Source organism: Pseudorca crassidens, chromosome 3 (assembly GCF_039906515.1).
Source record: "Pseudorca crassidens isolate mPseCra1 chromosome 3, mPseCra1.hap1, whole genome shotgun sequence".
Lineage (NCBI taxonomy): Eukaryota > Metazoa > Chordata > Mammalia > Artiodactyla > Delphinidae > Pseudorca > Pseudorca crassidens.
The window spans coordinates 35,904,249-35,929,286 of NC_090298.1; the positions used below are offsets into that span (position 1 = coordinate 35,904,249).

General features: G+C 38.0%; 1 protein-coding gene across 1 annotated transcript; it reads left to right on the forward strand.

Moving 5' to 3' along the window:
• Window positions 1-1,169: 1,169 nt before the first annotated feature.
• CCDC152 (coiled-coil domain containing 152) lies at window positions 1,170-25,013 on the forward strand. The gene is made up of 7 exons (XM_067730615.1): window positions 1,170-1,308; window positions 3,033-3,138; window positions 14,016-14,080; window positions 17,483-17,585; window positions 22,204-22,331; window positions 24,116-24,199; window positions 24,787-25,013. Exons 1-7 carry the CDS (start codon window positions 1,222-1,224, stop codon window positions 24,934-24,936), a joined length of 723 nt encoding a protein of 240 aa, XP_067586716.1. The 5' UTR covers window positions 1,170-1,221; the 3' UTR covers window positions 24,937-25,013.
• Window positions 25,014-25,038: the final 25 nt, after the last annotated feature.

The following is a 25,038-nucleotide window of genomic DNA, read 5'->3' on the forward strand; positions in this document are numbered from 1 at the left end:
GACAAGTATTTCATACTTTTAGATTATATTAATCCTGATTCTTCTAGACTCAAATGTAAATGCTTACTGTTTTGCAAAAGTCAATTTCTTCATCCTAACTAAATGAGTTTACCTCTGGAATTCTGCAGAATTTCTTGTGATTGGTTCCATAGAACTAAAACTGAAACTCATTCTTCACTTCAACATTAGTTGGCTATATCCCAAAGTATTCTTATACAAAATAAGAGAATAGAAATACTTAGCAATTGCTTTGAGCATATTAATTTCCTTATGTCCTTTATTTACCAAACAGGTTACCATACAAAATATGAAAAATATTCAATAATTGTATTGTCTACTCAGGCTGCTATAACAAAATACTATAGGCTGAGTGGCTTAAACAAGAGAAATTTATTTTCTCACAGTTCTGGAAGCTGGGAAGTCCAAAATTAAGGTGCCAGCAGGCTTGATACCTCACAAGGGCTCTCTCCTTGGGTTTCAGACAACCACCATCTCACTGTGTGCTCACAAGGCCTATCCTCAGTGTGAACATGTGGAGAGAAAACAAGAGCACTCTCTCTCTTCCTCTTCTTATAAGGCCACAGTCCTATTAGATTAGGGCCCCACCTTTATGACTTCATTCCTTAATTATCCTTAATTAACCTGAATTATCTCCTAAAGATTCTATCTCCAAATACAGTCACACTGGAGTTTAGAGCGTCAACATAAGAATTTTGGAGGTGACACAGTTCAATTCCTAGCAACAGGCAGACTACCAAGAAATGCAGCAAAAAAATATTTGTGGCATGATAATTAAATATTATAAACATCTTAAATTGAGAACACCTATATTTAAAAGTCATGCATCAGATTTAGTAATGCATCAGATTTTAAGTACAGCCATACTGATGGCAAAGAGATGAGAGTTGAACAGTGGCATAATTTGTTTTTTGTGTAATAGGGACAAATAATTTCTACATATGCACATATCATTGCACTAATTTTAGATTGGTTTAGAGAAAACTTGGCTGGTGTGGGTGTGGAGAGGAGTGGAGAAACCTTAATTCATTTGACCATGGTTAATACTGGGGGTATAATAAAAATTCTCTGAGTGCAATGGAGCTCAAGTAGGTACCCCATGAGTGGAATACAGAAACTTTAGTATTTGAGCTATTACCACTATTATATGCTTTGTATATTGTTTGTTTGTTTGTTTTAACACTACTCTTCATTAGTTTAGATATGAATCAAAGCAGTGAAGGATGTATGAAAAAGATTAGCAACGTGAATATTGACAAACTTATAAATGACTTCTCACAGATAGAAAAGGTATGTAATGATATCAAACAGTTGTAGAATATAAGGAAAAGTGGAACAGATTTTGCCAATGGAGGGAGTTGGGAAGAAAAAAAATGTACAAAAAAATAAGCAAGGTAAAAATAATGGAAATGCATTTTGCTAAGCCCCTCTCTCTCATTTTTAAAATCTGTATTTAAAACATGTGGTTTTGGCTCGTTTATACTAATATATCAACATGTTTGTGGGGCAAGGGAATTAATAATTGATACACTTTTGCTAAACTTAAAGGGGAAATACGTGTGTAAGTACCCAGGATGTCCATAAATTCAAGAATGGTTTAGTAAGAATTGGAGTAGACTCAATCCTCAGTCTCTTGCCATTATGACTAACTCTTAATTTTTTAGTCTTTCCTATTTTATTTGTTCCCTTTTTCTTCTCTTTTGCCTAAAAGCAGACTTGATTAAAATCCCCCTCCCCAACTCTGGACAAATTACATGGTAGACCATACCCACAAGTATATATTAGGCTTTTTCTCTCCTCCTGTGTCTGGGAGAGGAGTAGGAATAGCTGTTGAGAAATGTAGATGGATAAATTAAAGACTTGGGAGGTGGATTTGTGAAACAGGAATAGGAGCGGGAATAATACCTACTTCTATTTTCTCTCCTTTTCTTATCATCCTTCTCTATTCCTTCTTTTCCTCTGTACAATTTAGTATTGCCATAATGCAAGAATTTTCGTGACAATGGGTATTTTGAGATAACATGAGCTTTTTTTTCAACGATGAACCTGGGTTTTCTTAACCAAGTGATTCTGACCAAAGTAAGAGAGAAAGAGAAGGAAATAAGCACTTTGGTGGGAGAAGAATTTGTACAAAGTATTTGAAGATTAATTTGGAATTAGCTCTTATATTCTTAGACATTTTAAATAAGAAATATTGTTCATTTTTTGATGTTATAATGGTACTGTCCTTGTATTTTTGAGTCATCTCTTAGAGATGCATATAAATGATAATATTTATGGATGGAACAATATAATGTCAAGGAGTTGCTTTGAGATAAATTCAAAAGTGGTGAGACTAGGATTGGGTAAAGGTATAGATGATACAGGACAGGTCATGAATTGATGATTTTTGAAGGTGCTTGAAGGATACATGGCAGCTATTTCACTATTCACAAAGATATCAAAGAGATATGTTGAAGAATATTTATTCATTGTCTATAATAGCAAAAAGTGGGAACAGCACAAATCTTCCTCAGTAGGGAACTATTTAAATAAATTATATTCATGAATGAAACAATGCAGCTGTTAAAAAGAATGAGGCAGACCTTTATGTGCTTATGTGACATCATCTCCAAGAAAATAGTACTAAGTGGAACATCCAAGGTACAGAACAGAGTAAATACGACCCTTTCCTATAGTTGTATAGTCACAAAATATTTTGGAAATATTTATAAGGAATTGTTCATCGAAGGACTGGAGGTTGAATAGTTGGAAAGAAGGAGGTTCAAATTAGATCATATTTTTACTTTTTATAACTTTTCATAAGTGTTCATCTGTTTTAACTTTTTATCATCTTACTCTTTAAATTAAAGATAAATTAGAAAGTTGGCTTATTCAAGAATATATGCCAGGCTTAATTATTAGACTCTCAGGTATTAAATGGTTTGTATTTTCATTAGTCTTCATATCTTTAGGTAAAAAATCAAAAGAGCAGCATTGATTTAGTGGTAATATGTATTCTGTTTCTTCTATAGAGGATGATAGAAAACAGTGGAAAGAACAATATATTGGATATGCAGTTGGAAAAAGCTAACTGTTTATTGAAAGCAATGCAAACAAAGGAGGTCGCAATTAAAGAAGGTTAGTTCTCTGCTGCCTATAGAAATAGTAATTCTAATGAGTGTGCTTTTTGCTGTAACAGTGATTTTACATTTGTAAAATATTTTAAATTCACATAGAACTTTCCAGACTATCATTTCATTTTATCCTTAATATAAACCTGAAAGACAGATAGGACTGGTATTACTATTCCACCTTGGTAATGAAGAAACATGAACAAAAGAAGGTAATCTGGGGCTTCCCTGGTGGCGCAGTGGTTGAGAGTCTGCCTGCCGATGCAGGGGATGCGGGTTCGTGCCCCAGTCCGGGAGGATCCCACATGCTGCGGAGCGGCTGGGCCCATGAGCCATGGCTGCTGAGCCTGCGCGTCCAGAGCCTGTGCTCCGCAAGGGGAGAGGCCACAACAGTGAGAGGCCCGCGTACCGCAAAAAAAAAAAAAAAAAGAAGGTAATCTGTCTGAGTCCAGTCAGCTAAGAAATGGCTAATCCAGGGACTTCCCTGGATTTGGCGGTACAGTGGTTAAGACTTCGCCTTCCAACGCAGGGGGTGCAGGTTCAATCCCTGGTCGGGGAGCTAAGATCCCACATGCCTCGCAGCCAAAAAACCAAAAACATAAAACGGAAGCAATATTGTAACAAATTCAATAGACTTTTTAAAAAATGCTCTACATTAAAAAATCTTAAAAAAAAAGAAATGGCAAATCCAAGGCTCAGTCCAGGTCTTCAAACACATGGAAAAAGTACAGTTGAATTCCTGCCTCACAATTACACCAGAAGAAATGTGAGATGGGTCAAAAATTTTAGTGTTAAAAATGGGCTGTCCTAGTCTGAAGCTCTCCCCTCACTTCTTGGACGTCCACGCCATGCGCTCAACTGAGCTCCCAGCAGCCGCCATCCACACTGCCTCTCCTTGCCCTACACCTTCTCTGTGCACCCATCAGCCCTCAGGGAGCCTGGGAGCCTGGGCACCCAGCCTGGCACGGTGCTACTCATTGAGAAAGCGGCATTTCTCTGGGGCACAAAGGTCTGAGACTGCACTCAGATGAACCAGCTGCAGTGGCAACTTTGCCCCAGGCCTGGTAGTGCTGGGCTTCCCATGCAACCAGTTCCAGGCATCAGGAGAACACCAAGTACCAAGAGAGCCTGAATTCCCTCAAGCTCATCAGAGATGGTCACGCTTTTCCAGAAGTGTGTGATGAATGGCACGCAGATGCACCTGCTTTACGTCTTCCTGTGGAAGGCCTTGCCCTAGCCCGCTGACAACCGCTGTTTTCAACAGAGTCCAAGTTCATCACCTGGGCTCTGTGTGCTGCAACGCTGTTGCCTGGAAGTTAGAGAAGTTCCCCAAAGATGCGTCTGTGCCCAGCATGGAAGCCCTGCTGTCCCAGGAGCCCAGCTGTGCCTAGGGCTCCCCTCCTACCTCTGCTGCTTGCCAGTCACAGTGGTGCCCTGTGGGGGGGTCTCGTCCATAAGGTATTTCCTCTACACCTGCGTGCAGAAGCCACCTGATAACCAGGAAGATTCCCCTAGACGGATGCTAGTCCTGTCCATCCCAGCCTTCCCTTTGCCAGACCGAGGGTCCTTACTAATAAAGAGCTGGGCATCAGAAAAAGAAAAAAGAAGAAGAAGCTGTATACATATAATTCCTCACTACGTCAACTGAGAGGGCATAAAGTCAGTAGGAACAAACGAACCTAGCACCAAGATCTTGGTTTCTAATACCGTCTTATAATAAAAGGAACCAGGGCTCCTTGAAGAAATGGTTGATTCTAAGACTGGGGCAAGAAATATATAAGATGAGTCTAAAGCATCTTGTAGTACCAGAAAATAAGAAAGTGCTCAAAAAGAAAATAAAAACTCCACAATGATAGGGGTATGTTAAAGGGATAAAGGACCCAGGTGAAAAAGTTCTCAATGACCAAAGCTGGAATGATTTGAGCAACAAAATAGATAAAGTAGTATTGGATTATAACTCAAAGTATATAATAAATATCCATGAGTACATACTGATAAAAATAAATGATTAAATAAATAAATGGGGATGAAGAGATAAATCTCTGCAGAATTCCAAATAACTTATGTAAGTGACTTGGCCTCAAGGAGGTATATCATAACACCCCACTCATCAGGTGCGGGCTGTGTATAGTGACTTTCTTCACTATAGGGAAACATACAGAATGGAAAAGGAGGTGGTGGAGAGTAACTATATAGTGGAAAAATCTGACATACACGACCTAAGGCAAGTAATCAAGGTCAACGTGGTGTAATGTTGATAGTATATACCTTTGCTATGATGTGATGAACATGGCACTCCACCTCTATGTTCTTCCCCCCCATAACCTCCTCGAATCATGAGATAAGCATCAGACAGATTCACATAGAGGGACATGCTACAAAATACCTGGCCAGTACTCTGCAAAACTGTTAAGGTCATCAAAAACAAGAAAACTCTGAGAATCTATCACAGCAAAGAGGACCCAAGGAAGACATGACATCTAAATGTAATGTGGGGCTTCCCTGGTGGCACAGTGGTTGAGAGTCCGCCTGCCGATGCCGGGGAACACATGTTCGTGCCCCGGTCCGGGAGGATCCCACATGCCGCAGAGCGGCTGGGCCCATGAGCCATGGCCGCTGAGCCTGCGCGTCCGGAGCCTGTGCTCCGCAACGGGAGAGGCCACAACAGCGAGAGGCCCGCGTATGGCAAAATAAATAAATAAATAAATAAACAAATGTAATGTGGTATTGTGGATGGAATCGTAGAACAGAAAAAGGACATTAGGTAAAAATTAAGAAAATCAGAATAAAGCATAGATTTTAGTTAATAATAGTGTATCAACATTGGTTCATTAATTATAGCAAATATACTGTACTAAAGTAAGATGTTAATAATAGGGGAAACCAGGTATAGAATATTTGGCAACTCTCTGTAATATCTTCCCAATTTTTCTGTATATCTAAAACTGTTCTAAAAAATAAAGTTAATTAAAGGTCAAAAAATGAAGCCACAAAAAAAAAAAACTAGAAGAGAATATAGGGGGTTTTGTTTTTATGTTTTTAAAAACTGAGAAAGCCTTTCCAAGAGTGACATCTACCAGTGGATATCTGGTTAAATAAATTATGGTATGTTTATTTAACGAAATACTATGTAACTGATAAAAAAATGAACTACCTTTATATGATATAACATAATCTCCCACATATAGTAAATGAAAACAACAATGTACACAACAGTATATTATCATTTTTATAAAAATGTGTCTTAATGCACACACAAACACCCTCTCCCCTATATGTTTGTATATCTCTGGAAAGCTAAACAATGGCCCGGTAACAGTGCTTGCTTTGATGGGAAGGAAACTGGCTAGTTTTGGGGCAGAGATTGGCGAGATAGTCACTTTTCACTAAACTTGTGTTTCATGTGTATGTATTACTTGAAAAACATAATCAAATACTTCTTTAAAATCCAGTTATACTTATTCTAAATCTAATGGCCTTTTTGCTGAATAATACGCAGTAGAAGTGAAAGAACAAGTGAGAATGATATCTTAGAAAGCAAAATGTGTACTAATTCACTTAGAGAGGAAGAACAAACTACATATAATGATTGGACTTGTTCAACAATAAAGAATGATATCTTGATATTTTATTTTCTTCACTTGATACCAGATAAACAATGTCTTTGCCAGCTCAAGATGGTATAATATTGATATTGAGGATCATATACTATTAAAAAAAAAACCTTTTCATACATAATTGTATTTAATATTTACAACTGCTTTATGAAATAGATATTAATGCCCAAATTGCTTGTTAATGATAGAGCCTAAATGTGACCTCAAAATAATCACTGATTTACTAAATTATACAGTATAAGCAGTAGCTTAATATTCTGAGCTCTAGTTTTTAAGAATTGGATAGGATAGTATACTTCAAATTACACTGTAGAGTCCAACAGAAATGATAATGCAGGTAAAGATTTGCAAAGAGAATTAAAAGCTATTATTCTAAAATAATGAATGGTATTCTATTGATACCTTTTGAAGAATTCCTTATTGAGCCAGTTTCCTTTGTTTTTTTTTTTTAAAAAAAAGGTGTGTTGAGAGAGCCACCTTGTGTTCTAAATTTGAAAATACACATTTTGGGAACATTCAGTATACTTTCAGTTTCAGGGCTCTGTTTTCAATTTGCTGATTACTGAGGTACCATATTTCATAAATGCTGGATTCATGCTTTTAAAGGCACAAAGACAAGTGATGGCAGGATCTATGCCTCCATTTTTAATTGTAGCAGCTAATACAATACCATACATGAAGTAGGTAATGTCAGTTGTCACTTAACCATCATTCTATTACTGAGAAACAGCAAGAGAAAAAAAATGGATGATGGTGGGAACTTTGTCTGAGCTGGTGGTGGGGAAGGTAGAGGGGGAATGGGGAGGAGTAGAACCTTATACTTGCATAAAGATTTTAACTTCTACAAAATACTTTCATTTCTATTAGTGTAGTTGAAAAAAGTACATGGAGACTGAGTGCAAGACCTCTAACTGAAAGGTGAAGTTTTGAATTCTCCCCTCACAGTACTGGTTCTTTCAGTTAGTTAATAAATACAAAAACTATTGAACACCTATGAAATAGTTACCACTTTAGAAGCAAGGAATATCAAAATAAATATCTTTACCTGAAAGAGTTCACTATCTAGTGGGAGAAACCACAAATAACTAAAATGTAATGTGAACAATGGAGAAAAGCAATATATACAAACTGTTATGGGACACAGGAGAGAAATAGTAACAATAACAATGTTGAATATTTGTGAGTGAATTTAGAAAGTATATTTTTTCATTTGTTTGTCAGAACAGTCTAATATATGAGAATAGTAGCTTACCCAGTGTGTCATAGCTACAAAGTAAAGAAAACTCTAATCTGGTTCCTCTGATTCCAAATTTCATGGTTTCATCAGCATATCCTACAATTCCTGAGGAAGTACTGAATTAAGAGCACAGGATTTGAAATGCGAAAAACCTATGTTCAAAACTAGACCTTCCATATACTGTGGAATCTTTGTTAAGTAACCAGACATCTATGGGTGACTTCCTCCCTTTGCAAAATCACAGTAATTATACCAACTTCTCAGTATCAGATGGAATACTGATTATGATGTTTATAATGTACTTAGTGTAATGCCTGGCAGGGTAAACATTCAATAATAGTACTTTATTATACCTAGACAATTTTTATTGTTAGACACAAATGTGGTATTTAATATTTAACCATCAAAACAGATACCCAACTAAAATGGAAACTAGTCAGTGTGTCACACTAATGCATAGTGCCTGAATATCGGCCGTGGGCCTCTAAAACAAAAAGAAAGAGCATAAGGTTCCATATTTATTAGCTGTTAAGCCAAGCACATAAGAATGAAATTGCCCCAATCTTTCTTTTTAAAAATATTGTTATTCTTTATGAAGTTTTCATCATTATATATTTAGCTAGTATAATTATAAACTTAAACTAGTACAACCTGGGTTTCTCAAATTTATAGTAAAAATGTGATAGCAATAACTATCACAGAGTCTGTCTCTGGCTCTGTTCTTGCCCCCTTTCCAGGGCCTCCCACCTACTCAAATTACTCTGAAGAAGTGGTCTTGCGCTGGTCTTCTTGGTGGTAGTAAAGTAGTTAGAATCATTGACTTTGGTGCTGGACTGCTGGAGTTGACGTTGTAGCTCTACCATCTACTATTTATAACTTTGGATAATTTGCTAAACTTCTGCGTATCAATTTCCTCATATGTAAAATGAGGCAAATACTAGGACCAATGTCATAAGGTTAAGAGGGTTAAATGATTTAATATTGGCAAAGCACTTTGAATATCAATACAATATTATTTTCACACCACAGTTTCTCCACTTATTCCTTTCTTACTATGATATTGCCTGTCAATCAATCAATGACTTAACAAATATTTATGGAAAGACTATTATGGACCACAACTGTTCTAAGTACTAAGGAGAAATAGTAAAAAAGAAAATAGTCCCTGCTATCCTGGAGCTTACAGCCAAGTGGACTGATTAAAGTTACAGAAGTTGCTACCATCAGCTGTTGCTGGTGATAACCAAGGGTATACTGAAAGCTTATATGCACATGTCAGGGCACTAATGCTTGCAAAGGAGGTTCCATCTCCCATTATGCAAGAAGACATTGGCACCAAAGTTGCTGATGCCTTGTAACTCAGCACACTGAGTTTTTACTTTTATTGCTACTCCCTTGCTCTAGGACTCAGGCAAAGAGGACAGGTTAGAGAACAGTGAGGAAGAAAAGCATTATTTTCTCCCAAATGACACCTCATCAGCTCTATTTTCGAACAGAACTTAATGTTCCTTGACTCTCTTTCCTTAGAATGTTCTTTTATGGAAAATTCACTTGGATACACACCTCATAGTTCTCCAGACATGTCCAAATGTGCCTTACTTCTAGGGCAGATGTTGCTAAGTCACATGGTGGGGAATCCCTACATACTGGGTTTATCGTGCCTTAGAAAACTCATTACTAAATCCTGGAGTGCATTTGACTTAAAGAGTGCTTAAAGAGTGATTAAAAGGTATTTATTATATAATTTATTTTGAGATATCTGGTTGCTTTATTAGGTCTCATAATTGTCAATTAAATATTATTTTAAGTGTCTCAACTTTGAGATAATAATTCCAAAATGAAAGCAAATAATATTCAAATAAATTTATCTTTTATGTTTTAGAATGTGCTACTCTTCATAATATGATAAAAGGGCTACAACAGACCATTGAATATCAACATAATTTGAAAGGTAAGTTAGAAAAAAAAGTAAAATCTAAAAAAATAAGATATATTTAAGCACCTTTAAGAATAGAGAGTTTTCATAAACAAAACGAAAAGACAACCCTCAGAATGGGAGGAAATATTTGCAAATGAAGCAACTGACAAAGGATTAATCTCCAAAATTTACAAGCAGCTCGTGCAGCTCAATATCAAAAAAATAAACAACCCAATCCAAAAATGGGCAGAAGACCTAAAAAGACATTTCTCCAAAGAAGACATACAGATTGCCAACAAACACATGAAAGGATGCTCAACATCACTGATCATTAGAGAAATGCAAATCAAAACTACGAGGTATCACCTCACACATGATCAGAGTGGCCATCATCAAAATATCTACAAACAATAAATGCTGGAGAGGGTGTGGAGAAAAGGGAACACTCTTGCACTGTTGGTGGGAATGTAAATTGATACAGCCACTATGGAGAACAGTATGGAGGTTCCTTAAAAAACTAAAAACAGAACTACCATACGACCCAGCAATCCCACTACTGGGCATATACCCTGAGAAAACCATAAATCAAAAAGAGTCATGGGGGGGTTCCCTGATGGCACAGTGGTTGGGAGTCCGCCTGCCGATGCAGGGGACGCGGGTTCGTGCCCCAGTCCAGGAAGATCCCACATGCCACAGAGCGGCTGGGCCCGTGAGCCATGGCCGCTGAGCCTGCGCATCCGGAGCCTGTGCTCCGCAACGGGAGAAGCCACAGTAGTGAGAGGCCCACGTACCGCAAAAAAATAAAAATAACATCATTATCTACATGGAAAATCTAAAATATTCAACAAAAAAAAACCTTCTAGAACTAAGTGATTACAGCAAGGTTGAGCTATACAAGATTAATATACAAAGGTCAATTGTTTTCCTATATACTAGCAATGAACAAGTGGAATTTGAAATTTAAAACACAGTATTTGGGGCTTCCCTGGTGGTGCAGTGGTTAAGAATCCGCCTGCCAGTGCAGGGGACATGGGTTCGAGCCCTGGTCTGGAAAGATCCCACATACCACGGAGCAACTAAGCCCATGCACTGCAACTACTGAGCCTGTGCTCTAGAGGCTCTGAGCCACAACTACTGAAACCTGCGCACCTAGAGTCCATGCTCTGCAACAAGAGAAGCCACCGCAATGAGAAGCCCGCACACCACAACGAAGAGCAGCCCCCGCTCGCCGCAACTAGAGAAAGCCCACACACAGCAACGAAGACCCAACACAGCCAAAAATAAATAAATAAATTGTTTTAAATTAAAAATTAAAAATAAAACACGATACTATTTACATTAGCACCTCCCAAAATGAAATACTTAGGTATAAATCTAACAAAATATGTATAAGATATATATAAGAAAAACTACAAAACTTTGATACAGTAAGTCAAAGGAGAACTAAATGAAGAGAAAGTCCATGTTCATGGAAAGGAAGATTCAATATTGTCGAGATGTCAGTTCTTTCCAACTTGTTCTATAGATTCAAAGTGATCCCAATCAATATCCCAGCAAGTTACTTTGTGAATATGACAGAGTGTGGATAATACAGAACTTGGAATTATTGTTATCCAGGTCTAATGTCTCATTCAGTCCTGTCACTGATCCCAGTTGGGCACTGAACTCAAGTCCTGACCTCTATCTCATACTGATTCCCAGTTCCAGTCCTGGCTCCAATCCTACTTCTGGCCTAATTTTAGCTCTGAACACCTTTAATATCTGGCTCAGGTAGAGATCCTGACTCTATTTTGAACTCTCATCACGCACTATACCAGGATTGGCTCTTTCCTGATCTAAGTATATCTGATTTTCCTAAAAACACCTAGAGGTTAACAAGAGTGAATACAGAAAACTGTGAAGCACCACTCCTTCTCCATCATCCTTCATCAAGAGAAACATTTTGGTTATATACAAAAAATGTCAATTATGATAGGTGTGAAACAGTAGGACAAATTAAAGATGCAAAACTACATTTTAATTAATTTCATTTTTTCTTATTTAAGTTTTACATGGAAAGGCATTATATAAATACAACTGTGGTTCTTAATAATGTTGCTGAAAGCTAAAACCTCCCTTTCTTTCTAGCTTAGGATATCACTCATCTTCTCTTTTGACAGTAGTTTTGTTTCCCTCACCCATTCTGCAATACAAACTATACTAATCCTCAAATACAGATCAATCCAACCATACACTGTATTACTTACATTGCTACAGCTACTGAAGGCTATTGGTGAAAAATCATACACTGCAGACTACTGAAGGCTATTGGTGAAAAATCATACACTGCAGACTCCTTTTAATTTTTGAGTCCCAGTATCACTTATACCCTTAATTTATCTTGGCTTTTTAAATTTTCATCCTTTAAGCCCCCAACTTCAAATGTTTCTTTCTCTTTCAACCTACTTTACTTTCTATATCACAGAAAAAATTGAAAGCTGTCAGGTATAAACTACCTCATTTCCTGTCATCTACCACCCCTGCTTCCCACTGCACTTCCTCCAATGTATTCATACACAGGCATATCCTTCCTTCCTTCCTCATTAGCTTAGGAAAAAGAAAATCCTTCTTCTTATCCAAAGTTTATTTCTCTGCATGGGTTTAACTTTCATCTCTCTTCACCTCTCTCTTCTGGGATATTGCATCTTCAGTTGTCTCTTCTTTTCTCTCTTTCATTTCCCTCTTTCTATTGGCCATTCTTCTCAGCACTTAAACAACTCAGATCTCTCCCACCTTTTCAACAAACAAGACAAAGTTTTCTTGACTTTGGGTTTATTCCCTCCAATTACCCTCACTCTTTCCTTTTACAATCCAATCTCAAGGGAATAGTCTGCACTCACTCTCTCCATTTCCTTACCTTCACCTAGTCTTCAACTTAGAACAATTGAACATCTCCCAAAGTTTTCAGATTCAAAGTTCTTTCATTTTATCTTTTTACTGCATTTATTGCCATTGATTATAACCCCCTTAAACTCTCTTTTCTTAGTAACACCCTCACCTGCGTCTCTGGACACTTCTTCTTAGTCTTCTTTATAGGATAGTCTTCCTTTGGCCACCTCTAAATGTTTCTCAGCCTACAAGAAATATTCTTCTGGATACCTCAAGCATTTCAAATTTGGTGTGGTAAAGATCTAGATTCATCACTTCACTCGTAAAAATCTTCCTCTTTTAATTTTTCCCAAACCAATGAACAGTTTTCAACCACTCAAATCAGAAAACTAGAAGGCAAACATTCCCTTTTCTCTTTTGCCTCTGCTATCCAATCGGTCACTAAGTCTCCTGTTAATTCTATCATCTAAATAGTTATCTTTATTTTCCTTTTGTCTCCTACTGCCAGTGACCTAATTTAGGCTCCTGTTATTTCTTACTTGATCACTTGTTACTGATATCCATTCCTCTGGGGTCAACCCCCACCCCCATTCATCCTCTGCACTGCCGGATAATCTTTTTAACATGTAACTAATCATTTCACTTCACTGTTCAAAATTCTTTCATGATTCTGTAACCTATAAAATAAAATTCGAAGTTATTCATATAGAATATGTCTACCTCCTATTAGGCTACATCTCCAACCTATTTAACACATTCTCCTTAAAATTTACATTCCAACAATACTGTATTTGAATTGTAATTTTCCCAAATGTGCTATATTCACTCAAGCCCAAAGTCTTCTGTGCAGTTTTCTGTATCTGGAACACATTCCTCCAACTTATCATTTAAGTCTCGGCTCAAGTGGTTCCTCTTCTACAAATCCTTTCCTGACTTCAAGCTGACCTTAGCTTTTCTTCCACAGCTCCCCGCCATATTTCAGACACACTGCCATTACAGAGCAATTATCATAGCATATCATAACTGTTTACACATCTGTCTCACCACTAGGCTGTAAGTTCTTTGAGGAGAAATAATTTTTTTGTTTCAACATTCCCAATGTCATGCACAGAGCCTGGTGTGTAGTTGATGCTGTATGCATGTGTTGAATACATACATGAATGGAAACTTGAAATGTTAAACATATTCCCATATTAATTTAAAAGTTCTATATATTAGGATATTCACTGATGTTTTTTACACAGGTGAAAATGAACAACTAAAAAGAAATGCTGATCTTATGAAAGAAAAGTTAAAAACTCATGAACAGGTGAGTTTGTGTGTCTTCATATTCAATCAGATCCCTGTGGAGCATTGTCTTTCCAAATTAGAAAAAATAAAGTAGTTTTTTTCATTAATAAAGACAGCCAAGGGCTTCCCTGGTGGCGCAGTGGTTGAGAGTCTGCCTGCCGATGCAGGGGACTCGGGTTCTTGCCCCGGTCTGGGAAGATCCCACATGCCGTGGAGCAGCTGGGCCCATGGGCTGTGGCCGCTGAGCCTGCGCGTCCGGAGCCTGTGCTTCGCAACGGGAGAGGCCTCAACAGTGAGAGGCCCGCGTACCGCCAAAAAAAAAAAAAGACAGCCAAAATTTTTAGAGTAAATATATATGGGAGTGCCAGACTTTTTACTATAGAATATACTCAATTAGCACTTTAAAACATTTTTATAATAAAGTGAATGTGTTCAATATTTATGATTTGAGTAATTTATTGCAATTTTATTGTACCGTCTAAATGAAGACAGCATTTTATGTGGATCACCAATTAATTTTCTCCCAAGGGCCAACATACCCTCTGCTATGTTTTCTTCTCTCCTATAAGAGCAGTGCCATGATGGCAATTATAGAACATAAAACACAGTACCTAGAACATAAAAGGTCCTCAGTAAATGTAAGCTCCCACCCCTCTGCCCTGTGGGAAGTTTATTATGCTAATTTTTTCTCATCTTCTAAGAGCCAACATGTCAAACTCTGGCAGACCTAAGATTTCCAAAACTCAACTTGGATCTGTATCCAGCTTAGAACTTCAACTTGAAGGATCATCTCTATTTCAATCTGGTTCTTCACTTGGGGAGCCTTTGAAGAAATACAGGCTAATTCTGTAACCCTTCCAGGGCTTCTGGGTAATACTCAGGAGTAATGAATGGCATCCGACTGTGCTCTTGGAAAATTTAGCTTCTCATCACCAATTTTGAAATAATTTAAATATCTCTGGATTATATCCCATCCTTTATTTTTCCTTTCCTCTGTTTCCTTTATTTTTCCATCATTTTCATATCTTGCCTCTAGAGTTCAACAATAAATGTGAAGTCAGGGTGTAACTGGGACAGAGTGAAAGGAGGAAAATTTTTGCCTCTTTTCTCTTCTAAAATGTCATCATAGAATACTGCTTTATCTAGAATACTATGAATTTTCAGAGGGATGGGAATTACAGAGAAAAATGCCATGATCCAAGATTCTGAACTTATTAATCGCTGTCCAAAGCAAACTAAAGATCACCTCAATCCAATGAAAATTCTCTAGTACAAAACCTCCAGGCACATCCAAAACATATGGAGAACCACTCCCTAGAAACAAACTTAGGAGTTACTTAACGGCCATATTTATGGAATATGTTAAGAATTATTAAGTTTTATAAGAACAAAAATATAACCAGAAGCTGTCCCTTGGAATTTAAAGTTCCCAGAAAGCAAATGAAAAGAAGGCAACTAAGAATAACTTGTTGGAACTTTGTCCTCTTAAAAAGAAGAAAGGATTGGACTCCTTGGGGCTGGCACAGGCTAAACTAGGGGAGAAGAACCTAATTAGATACAGCCTGGCCCCAGCCCAGACATTTAGGATAGGCTTATGCCTCAAGGCTGCAGTGAAAATCCTGGGTCTTACCAAATTAATGGGAACATTTCAGGTGGCAAAGTCAATGGGGAAAAGATACATAGATTTGTCTCTTGTGGTTTCCCAGGGCAGCAACTGCTTAATGCAACCATCTGAGTCAGGAGAAGTTTATGAAAGGCACTCTATAGTTGCCCATGTAGAAATCTAGATACAAACATAGGAAAAATAGCAGTTTATGAGAGTCACCCCTTTAGTCATCTGCCCAGCTTTAATCAAAGGCAATGGTTGGATATGTTCAGCCATTCCTCCAAGTTGCCTGGCAAAAAAACATAGCCCAAGTAGGACTCCTGACTATATCCCCTTGAATTTTTGATAATCTAGAGGAGCTATTCACTGGGTCTAGGCTAAGAACCTCTGACTTAATTCTTATTTGCCCTCTCATTCATTCAAAAAATATATATCAAGGGATATACACTAGGAGTTAGGAATACAACAGTGAGTAAAAACAAAGTCCCTGCTTTTATGGTGTTTAGAAATTTTTCTGGGCCTCTTGCCTTGATCGTTGTCTCTTTCTTACTATCCCACCTCACTTTTATTCTTCCTGCTTTCCTTTTCTCCTGCCTGTAAGTGGTTTCTCTATGTAGAAACATACCTCTGGAAAAATTGTAAATTTTATCTTTGGAGGATTTCTCTCTCAACACCTCTCTCAATGCCACTCTCCGTATTAGCATAATAAATAACTTCTATGCTTCAGCAACCTAAGAAACTAACCTCAGGAGGCTGTTGAGCACTTCTCAAACCCCAAATTCATCCTTCTTTAGCCTCCCCATAAAAGTAACCCTTACCATAGGTAATGCTTAACCTCCTTCTGGGAATTAGGAATGTTTATACAATTTTCAGAAACAGAAATTCAGCCCACATTCAAAGGGATTCATCCTACATTAGGGTAAGCGCACAGACCATCAAACAGTGCCTAAAGTTGGCTTTAAAATATAGCTTTGGCGCTTTTTTGACATATTTTAATGCTGTCATGGCATTTATTCATACAATTAAACAAAATATTTTGAGCATCTATGATATGCTCTGAACATAGTGATGAGAATTCAGAGGCAAAGATAAAAAATCATTGTCTCTAGGGCTTCCCTGGTGGCACAGTGGTTGAGAGTCCGCCTGCCGATGCAGGGGACACGAGTTCGTGCCCCAGTCTGGGAAGATCCCACATGCCGCGGAGAGGCTGGGCCCGTGAGCCATGGCCGCTGAGCCTGCGCGTCCGGAGGCTGTGCTCCGCAACGGGAGAGGCCACAACAGTGAGAGGCCCGCGTACCGAAAAAAAAAAAGGGGGGGGGGGGCTTCCCTGGTGGCGCTGTGGTTGAGAGTCTGCCTGCCGATGCAGGGCACACGGGTTCGAGCCCTGATCTGGGAAGATCCCACATGCCGCGGAGCAACTAAGCCCGTGCGCCACAACTACTGAGCCTGCATGTCTGGAGCCTGTGCACCGCAACAAGAGAGGCCGCAATAGTGAGAGGCCCACGCACCGCGATGAAGAGTGGCCCCCGCTTGCCACAACTAGAGAAAGCCCTCGCACAGAAACGAAGACCCAACACAGCCATAAATAAATAAATTTAAAAAAAAAAATCATTGTCTCTAGATGGTCTCTATCTACTTGGACCAGAAATTGGTCCTTCTCAAAGCTGAGCATTCAAACAATGAACAATATCTTTCCCCTCTAGATATGATTATATACCAAAAATTAATATAAACTGAAAATTTCATCTTTCTAATTAATCAAAAGTTGTCTACACATACTCAAATTGAAGGATGAATGTATATTTTAATCTTTAGGAATATAAGAATAGTATTGCCAAACTTATGAGTGAAATGAAAATCAAAGAGGAGGGACATAAGACAGAAATAACAAAACTTTATCAAGATATGCAGAAAAAAGGTAAGTTTTAAAATTTACTGAATTCTAAGATACCATAAAACAATTTACACAGATATATAAACTTTTTTCAGTAATTGCCAGTATTCTGAATAAACATTGCCTTGACACATTTGAATTTAGTTTTTGTTCCTTTATATATATTTATGTGATATAAATTATAACACTTAGAAATTGGACTCATGGAGTTTGCACTTAACATTATTTAATGTGAAATAGTTAATATCATTGTAAAATTAATATAAAATGTATAGTTAACTTTGATATTTATATACTCAGCATATTGAATATAATTTCACTAATGAAATATTCTTCCTTCAGCAAAGTCTCATGAAATTATGTTGAGAGTTAACTGGTTTCATAAAGGTATTAAAAACTTTCTTAATGAGCCTAGATGCACACCGTATGCAAAAATTAACTTGGAATGTATGGTAAGTCTGAATGTAAACCTACATCTATAAGACAAGTAGAAGAAAGCATAGAAGATAATCTTTGTGACCCTGAGTTAGCCACAATTTCTTAGAAAGAAACAAAAAGTACAAAAAATAAAGAAAAAAAGTTCTAAATTGAACTTCTTCAAAACTATTAACTTCTGTCCTTCAACACTGTTAAGAAAATGAAAAGACAGGCCACAGACAGGGAGATAATACTTACAAATGCATAGCTGATTATGTCCAAAATCTATGAAGAACTCTTACAACTGAATAAGAAGTGAAACAACCCAGTAAGGAAATGGGCAAAATATTTGGACACTTCCCCAGAGAAATACGGATGAAAAGTAAGCACATGAAAACACACTCAACATAATTGGTTAGTAGGGAAATGCAAATTAAAACCACAATGAGATACCACATTGCACCTCTTAGAACTGCTAAAATCTTCTATAAAACTATCAATACCAAGTGTTGGTGAGGATGTGGAGCTATTGGAGCCCTCATACATTACTAGTGGGACTACAAAATTATAGTCATTTTAGAAAAGAGTTTTGCAGTTTCTTTGGGTTCTCTGAGAAGCAGATGCCTAGACAGAATTAGACATTCAAGAGGTTTGTTAAGGCAGACATTTGTGAGGGTAGATAGGGAGGGAACTGGGGGAGACGGGGTTAGCCGTGGGTTTATGATACAGGTCTAACCTCTGTGAAGAAGAGAAGAAAGGAAGGTGTGTTGGGCAGAAGTCTTAGACTGTGACACACTTATAAGAAAGTTTCAGCAAAGTTGGGCCAAATTTGCCCATCAACCAAGTTCAGCAACTCTCAGGAACAAGTCTGCCTTAGTGTCCCTGCCAAGTTCAGTCACTGGCTAGGAGCAGCTCTTGGGAATCATGAGCTCAGCATAAACATGGTCATGAGGACAATGAGCCAATTATGTTCCCTGAAGCTGGAGATCTGAAAGATGCATTTTCATGGCCACAACTGTCCCCTCCTTATACTACACATACCTACTTCTCCATAGGAGTTCAGGTAGCAGGTTCTCCATGGTTCTTGTGGATGTTTCTTCCTCAGGAGAAACCTACAAGAGGGATTGTTGAAATGTTCTTCCTCCTAGGGACCTAACCGTGTCTTTTCAGCCAGCGGGTTCTAGACCAAAAACGTGGTTCAGACTGGGGAACCGAGCAAAGGATAATAATTTTTAACTGGGGCATGTACCCTCAGCCTCCTGTTCCTCCATTTGGATTCTTTTGTACTAGGTGTTAAGCAGCTTGGTTGCTCATCTATTAACTAACTCTACAACTGTCGAAAATCACGCCCCTTTGGCCGCTCTCTGACCTTCCTGCTCATTATGATAATTGTGGCCTCCTGGGTTTTGGCAGTTAAGCACCATCATCTGGCTTCTACAGCTTGGTGGGGGAGGGGGGACACCATCCGCATAGATATTAATGAGCCCAACTTTATACCCACCTCTTCTGTCAGCCCAAGCTTGCAGATGAGAGCAACCATTGAACTTCTTGGTGGTGCTGATTTTTCTCTCACCAGCACATTCCTTGTGGTCTTGGTTAATAGTGTGTCTTCTGGGCCCTCCTAAGGAACATGATCTTTTGCTGAGTTATCTTGCCTCACATAACATATCCACTCAAGCATGCCAACTTTCGAGAGCCTCCTTATGCCTTTCTCTACTATCTGCCAGGGCATCTCAGGTATACCCACTTCACTCAGCTTTGGCCAGGGCTTTCTCTAGAGGTCTAAGGCTACTCTAACAGAGTTTGTCCCATATCCTAGGTCCTTGCTAGGGTATTATGTCCCCTGTCCCTAAAGAGTATATATCTTCAAGTCAATGAATTCTTGCTTACCTAGTCTTACTTTCAGTCTTCTTCTATCCAGCACCCTCAAAGTCTGTTCTCAAGGGTATTCACATGGCTCTTTCCAATACAACCTAGCTAATTCTTGCGGCTCTCTGGGGTATAATCACTTTCCCCCCTTATCAGCCCCAGCACTCCCCCAACCAGGTTATACTGCACTTTAACCCTAGTTATTGGCCTAGCAGCCAAAAGAGGAGGGAAGGGCATCTTCTGAGAGGAGCCTCTGCAGCATCTTTCATCAGCTAGGTTAGTGCTAGTTCTTAACAGGAAAAAGTAGGTCTGCAATTTCCGAGCATTTAGGGGAGTTGTCACAGCCAGCATCCTCACAGGTGTTTATCCAGATGTTCCTGTCCTATTTTTCAGGATCTTAGGTGTTCCCAACTAGGACCCTGATTTAGCATAGCAGACCTGTTTTGGCTGAACATTTCAACATCTCTGGAGTTCTGCAACTTTAATGATTAGATTTTCTGTTGCTCAGCTCTACCTGCTCTTCCACTAGAGTTGGTGAGAGTCTGTTTGTAAGCTACCAAAGAGTCCCTCTGGCTCTCACACCTATTCTTTTTGTTTTGTTTTGTTTTCCTTTTCTCTTTTTTTTTTTGAGTTTTATTTTTTTTATACAGCAGGTTCTTATTAGTTACCTATTTTATACATATTAGTGTATATATGTCAATCCCAATCTCCCAATTCATCCCACCACCACCATCCCCCCGCCTTGGTGTCCATACGTTTGTTCTTTACATGTGTCTCTATTTCTGCCTTGCAAACCCATTCATCTGTACCATTTTTCTAGATTCCACATATATGCATTAATATACGATATTTGTTTTTCTCTTTCTTTTTTTCTTTTTTTTTTTTGCGGTACACGGGCCTCTCACTGTTGTGGCCTCTCCCGTTGTGGAGCACAGGCTCTGGACGTGCAGGCTCAGCGGCCATGGCTCACGGGCCCAGCTGCTCTGTGGCATGTGGGATCTTCCCGGACCGGGGCACGAACCCGTGTCCCCTGCATCGGCAGGCAGACTCTCAACCACTGTGCCACCAGGGAAGCCCTGTTTTTCTCTTTCTGACTTACTTTACTCTTTACTCTAGACAGTCTCTAGGTCCATCCACGTCTCTGCAAATGCCCCAATTTCATTCCTTTTTATGACTGAGTAATATACCATTGTATATATGTACCACATCTTCTCTATCCATTTGTCTGTCAGTGGGCATTTAGGTTGCTTCCATGACCTGGCTATTGTAAATAGTGCTGCAATGAACACTGGGGTGCATGTGTCTTTTTGAATTATGGTTTTCTCTGGGTATATGCCCAGTAGTGGGATTGCTGGGTCATATGGTAGTTCTATTTTAGTGTTTTAGGACCCTCTATACTGTTCTCCATAGTGGCTGTATCAATTTACATTCCCACCAACAGTGCAAGAGGGTTCACTTTTCTCCACACCCTCTCCAGCATTTATTGTTTGTAGATTTTCTGATGATGCTCATTCTAACCAGTGTGAGGTGATAGCTCATTGTAGTTATGATTTGCATTTCTCTAATAATTAGCCACACCTATTCTTTAAATCGTTAAATTCTTGTTAACAGCTGTTTCTCATTATCCCTCAGTAGGATGTCAATTTAATTTAGCAGTAACTCTCCAACTCTACTGTCTTTGTGGGCATTGTTTCCCTCTATCTTTCAAATGCCTGAACTATTACACCTGCAAGGCATTCACCTCCACCAGGACATTTCCCCCAGATTACTTCTGGTAAAATCTTCAGCAATCAGACCCCCGTTGTGTACTAGGAACTACCAGTACTCCATATACCACTAATGATGGCTTCCTCGTTTCTTACAAAGCAGTAAGTGCCCCATCATACCTGTTTTCTTGTGCTAGCTCAGGTCCTCCAAGGAGCCAACAAGATCGGAGTAGACAGTCAAAGAAATTTATTGGACAAAATGCTTATGAAGGGAAATGGTGAGGGAGCCAGAAAAAGCTGATGTAGTTCTAGTCATCCTGTAATTTGAGGCCTTCTATAACTAGGAACCCAGGATGTGTCCCTCTTTAACCATTAAATCTCCTATTTATTCTCTAGGCATTTAGAGAATATTATTCTCTAGATATTTAAGAGTACAAATTATTCATTCAAAAGCATTCAATGGGCAACCTTTGCATCGCAAGCATTTTTCAGGGGCTTGTGAAAAATATATAAAAGCTACCCTGCATGTAAACAGTTTCTAAAATACATGTTTTTATTAATAAATTCCACTTTCTTGTAGATTGTTTAAAATTCAAAAAAAATCTTTTAAGATTTTTGAAATGTTAAGATGAATTTATGTTTTTATGCAGTTGAATTAAGTGAAGAAAAGAATAAAGAACTGATAGAGAAAAAGGAGGTGGAAATCTCAGAGTTAAATGCAAAGTTAAGAACTCAAGAAAAGGAAAAACAAAGTGAAATAATCAAACTACAGCTAGAGGTAAGTTTAAGGCTCTGCTAGATTTGAGGATGCATCCCTTAGTCTAGGCCATACTTTGGTTATTTGTCATCAGAGTGAGATAAATTTCAGGATTAGAAACAACCCTGTGAGAGGGCTTCACACATGCTCATTCTTCATCCATCACATGCAATGCTTCAACCTGGTACAGACAACTGTTAGCTACACTGCCTTTCAGCACTTGGCCTCAGGGTGGGACTCTTCAGTCATTCAAAAGGTCCCGGTTTCCAGAGAGGGTATTTTCCTCTGACAGCAGAGACAGATAACTCATATTACCTGCATTTTACAGCTGAGTCTATGCAGCCTTTCTAGGACTACCATTCCAGCTGTGGGGAGAGTGTTTCTAATCCTAAACATTACTCTCTCCTCAGCAGAAATTGTGGAACCCTGGTGAACTAACTGGAAATTTCTTTTTCTTTATTTAAAATAAAAAGAGACTGATTTGTTCCCAATAAATATGTAGAAGTATAGAGGCAGACAAACCAGATTTTTTTAAAGGGACTTTAAATAGGGCATCTCAAAGGCTGAGGTTCCGGTTCTTGGGTCAAAAGCCTTCTCAGTTGGTTGTTTAATTAGATGTCAGAATCTCAAAGACATTGATATTTTGACAATATATTTGCCCTTTACATTTTTGTCTAGATCCTTCTAATCTCCCTTTCCATCATTCTTCCCTCAGCTTGACTCCCACTTTACCTTACGTTGTTAGAATTCACCTACTTAGTTAAGATAACCTAGTTTTCATGTTCTTTAAAGTTTGGTATCCTGAGGTGCGTGGTGAGATACAGTGTTGAAGATTCTACAATTATTGAGCAAAAGGGGACTGATGTTGACTTTCGAGGCTCTTTGATGCTGTTCCTGCCTTCTGGTCAAGTGTACCCACAAACCACAGTGAGGGATGGATGGCCATCTGATATAAAATAGACTGTGTTTCAAGATTGGCCATCAACTTCTAATCCACTGATTGGGAATGTGCATTTTGTTTGCCATCCTGGCCCTGTCACTGGTCTAGCCCAAGTTTGTTGTTTGATATACAGAACTCTTTGCTATTTACCTTCATTATAACTATAATCCATTTCTCTCCCCAAACCAGAACACAATCTCACAGAGTTTATTCTTAGTTCACAGTGAGGCTACATTAAATTCAACCTGAAGGAAAAATTATAATGGAAGATTTTGCAAAAAATATGACTGTAACAATGGCCCATGAGAATTTTTTTAACCCAATTCACTTTAATGCCAAACCAGCAAGAGTTCAAACTAAATCAATAAAATCATATCCAAATTCTACTATTTAGCCTCAAAGTTTCTGCAGAAGGGTATATGTTTTTCTCCCATGACTGTTGATTATACTACATATTCTTTACAAAGTACACTCATAGTAACATGAAAATATTTTTATGTATCTTTAAGTTAACTAGATTCTCAACCCTAATTAACTAGATTCTTAATCCTCCATGATAGAATCAACAGATGTCTTGAGAAAAAAATGATGCTGACCCCACCCCAGAATTTCTAAGGTAGTGTCCAGGTATTTGGTTCTTTAAAAAATCTCCCCAGGTAATTTTAAAATGCAGCCAGGGTTAATCTTGTTTGGGTATTCCTTATTCTCTCTTAAAGACTTTTCTATCTTCTGTTATACAGTGAATACACTTGAATTACAGATTATATGTCTAAGGATACAATGGATTATACTTATATTTACAGAAACATTTGTTTCTAATTGTTTAACTAGAATGTTCTCAACTTTCTTTTTAAACTTGATTCAGTTTGATGCCAAACTAGCAAGAGTTCAAACTAAATCAAAATCATATCCAGATTCTACTGTTTTGCCACACAGTATCTACAGAAGGGTATGTGAGTTTTTCTTGCACAGCTGTTGCTTAAAAAAATTAATTCTCTTAGTGTGTTTTCATAAAGGTTATATTTACTAACAACATACTTAACAGTTTTCCTTAAAATATATCATAAAGATATTAGATTTTTAATAATCTTTATAAGTCTCTTTCAATTTAAACTAGTAAATCTTAGTAGTAAATTAAAACATTAGAGAAGTCCTCTGACTCTTTGGACCATCTAAGGAATTCCATAATGTACTTTGAACTAAGGCTGATTTACTATTCTGAAGTTATTTAGGTACTCAGATACAGATTACTTCTTGTTCAACTCCTTTATTTATGGTTTATAATTTCAAGCTATATAGGGAGAATGGAACAAACTAAAACAAATGGTGCTAATGTGTGTTTTTGTATCCTTGTACCAGTTTTACCCCATTAAATCCCACAAAAGCAAAATTATAGACCTTTCAAAATATGGTATCTTTTTTAATACCTACTTCTACTTAAACCAGAAGCATAGTTTTTGCTGTTGTTCTGTTGTTCCTTGTACTTAATCTTATTATTTATGAACTGCAATAACAAAATTTTTCTGCTCTCTTTAGAAGCTTCAGCATCTTCAAGAAGAAAAAAACAAGGAGATTGCAGTTCTTCGTAATACCATTCACGATTTAGAGCAACGCCTCTCTGTTAGCAAAGATTCTCAATTTAAACTTGCTGGCAAAGATTCTTACTTTAAGCGTAGACGGTTTTGAGTATGGAAGTAAATTCATTAGTTGCTATTTAATTTCTTTAAAAGCAATTGAAAATTCACTTCTATTGTCAATATAACGTACTAAGTAATTACAATGAAAACA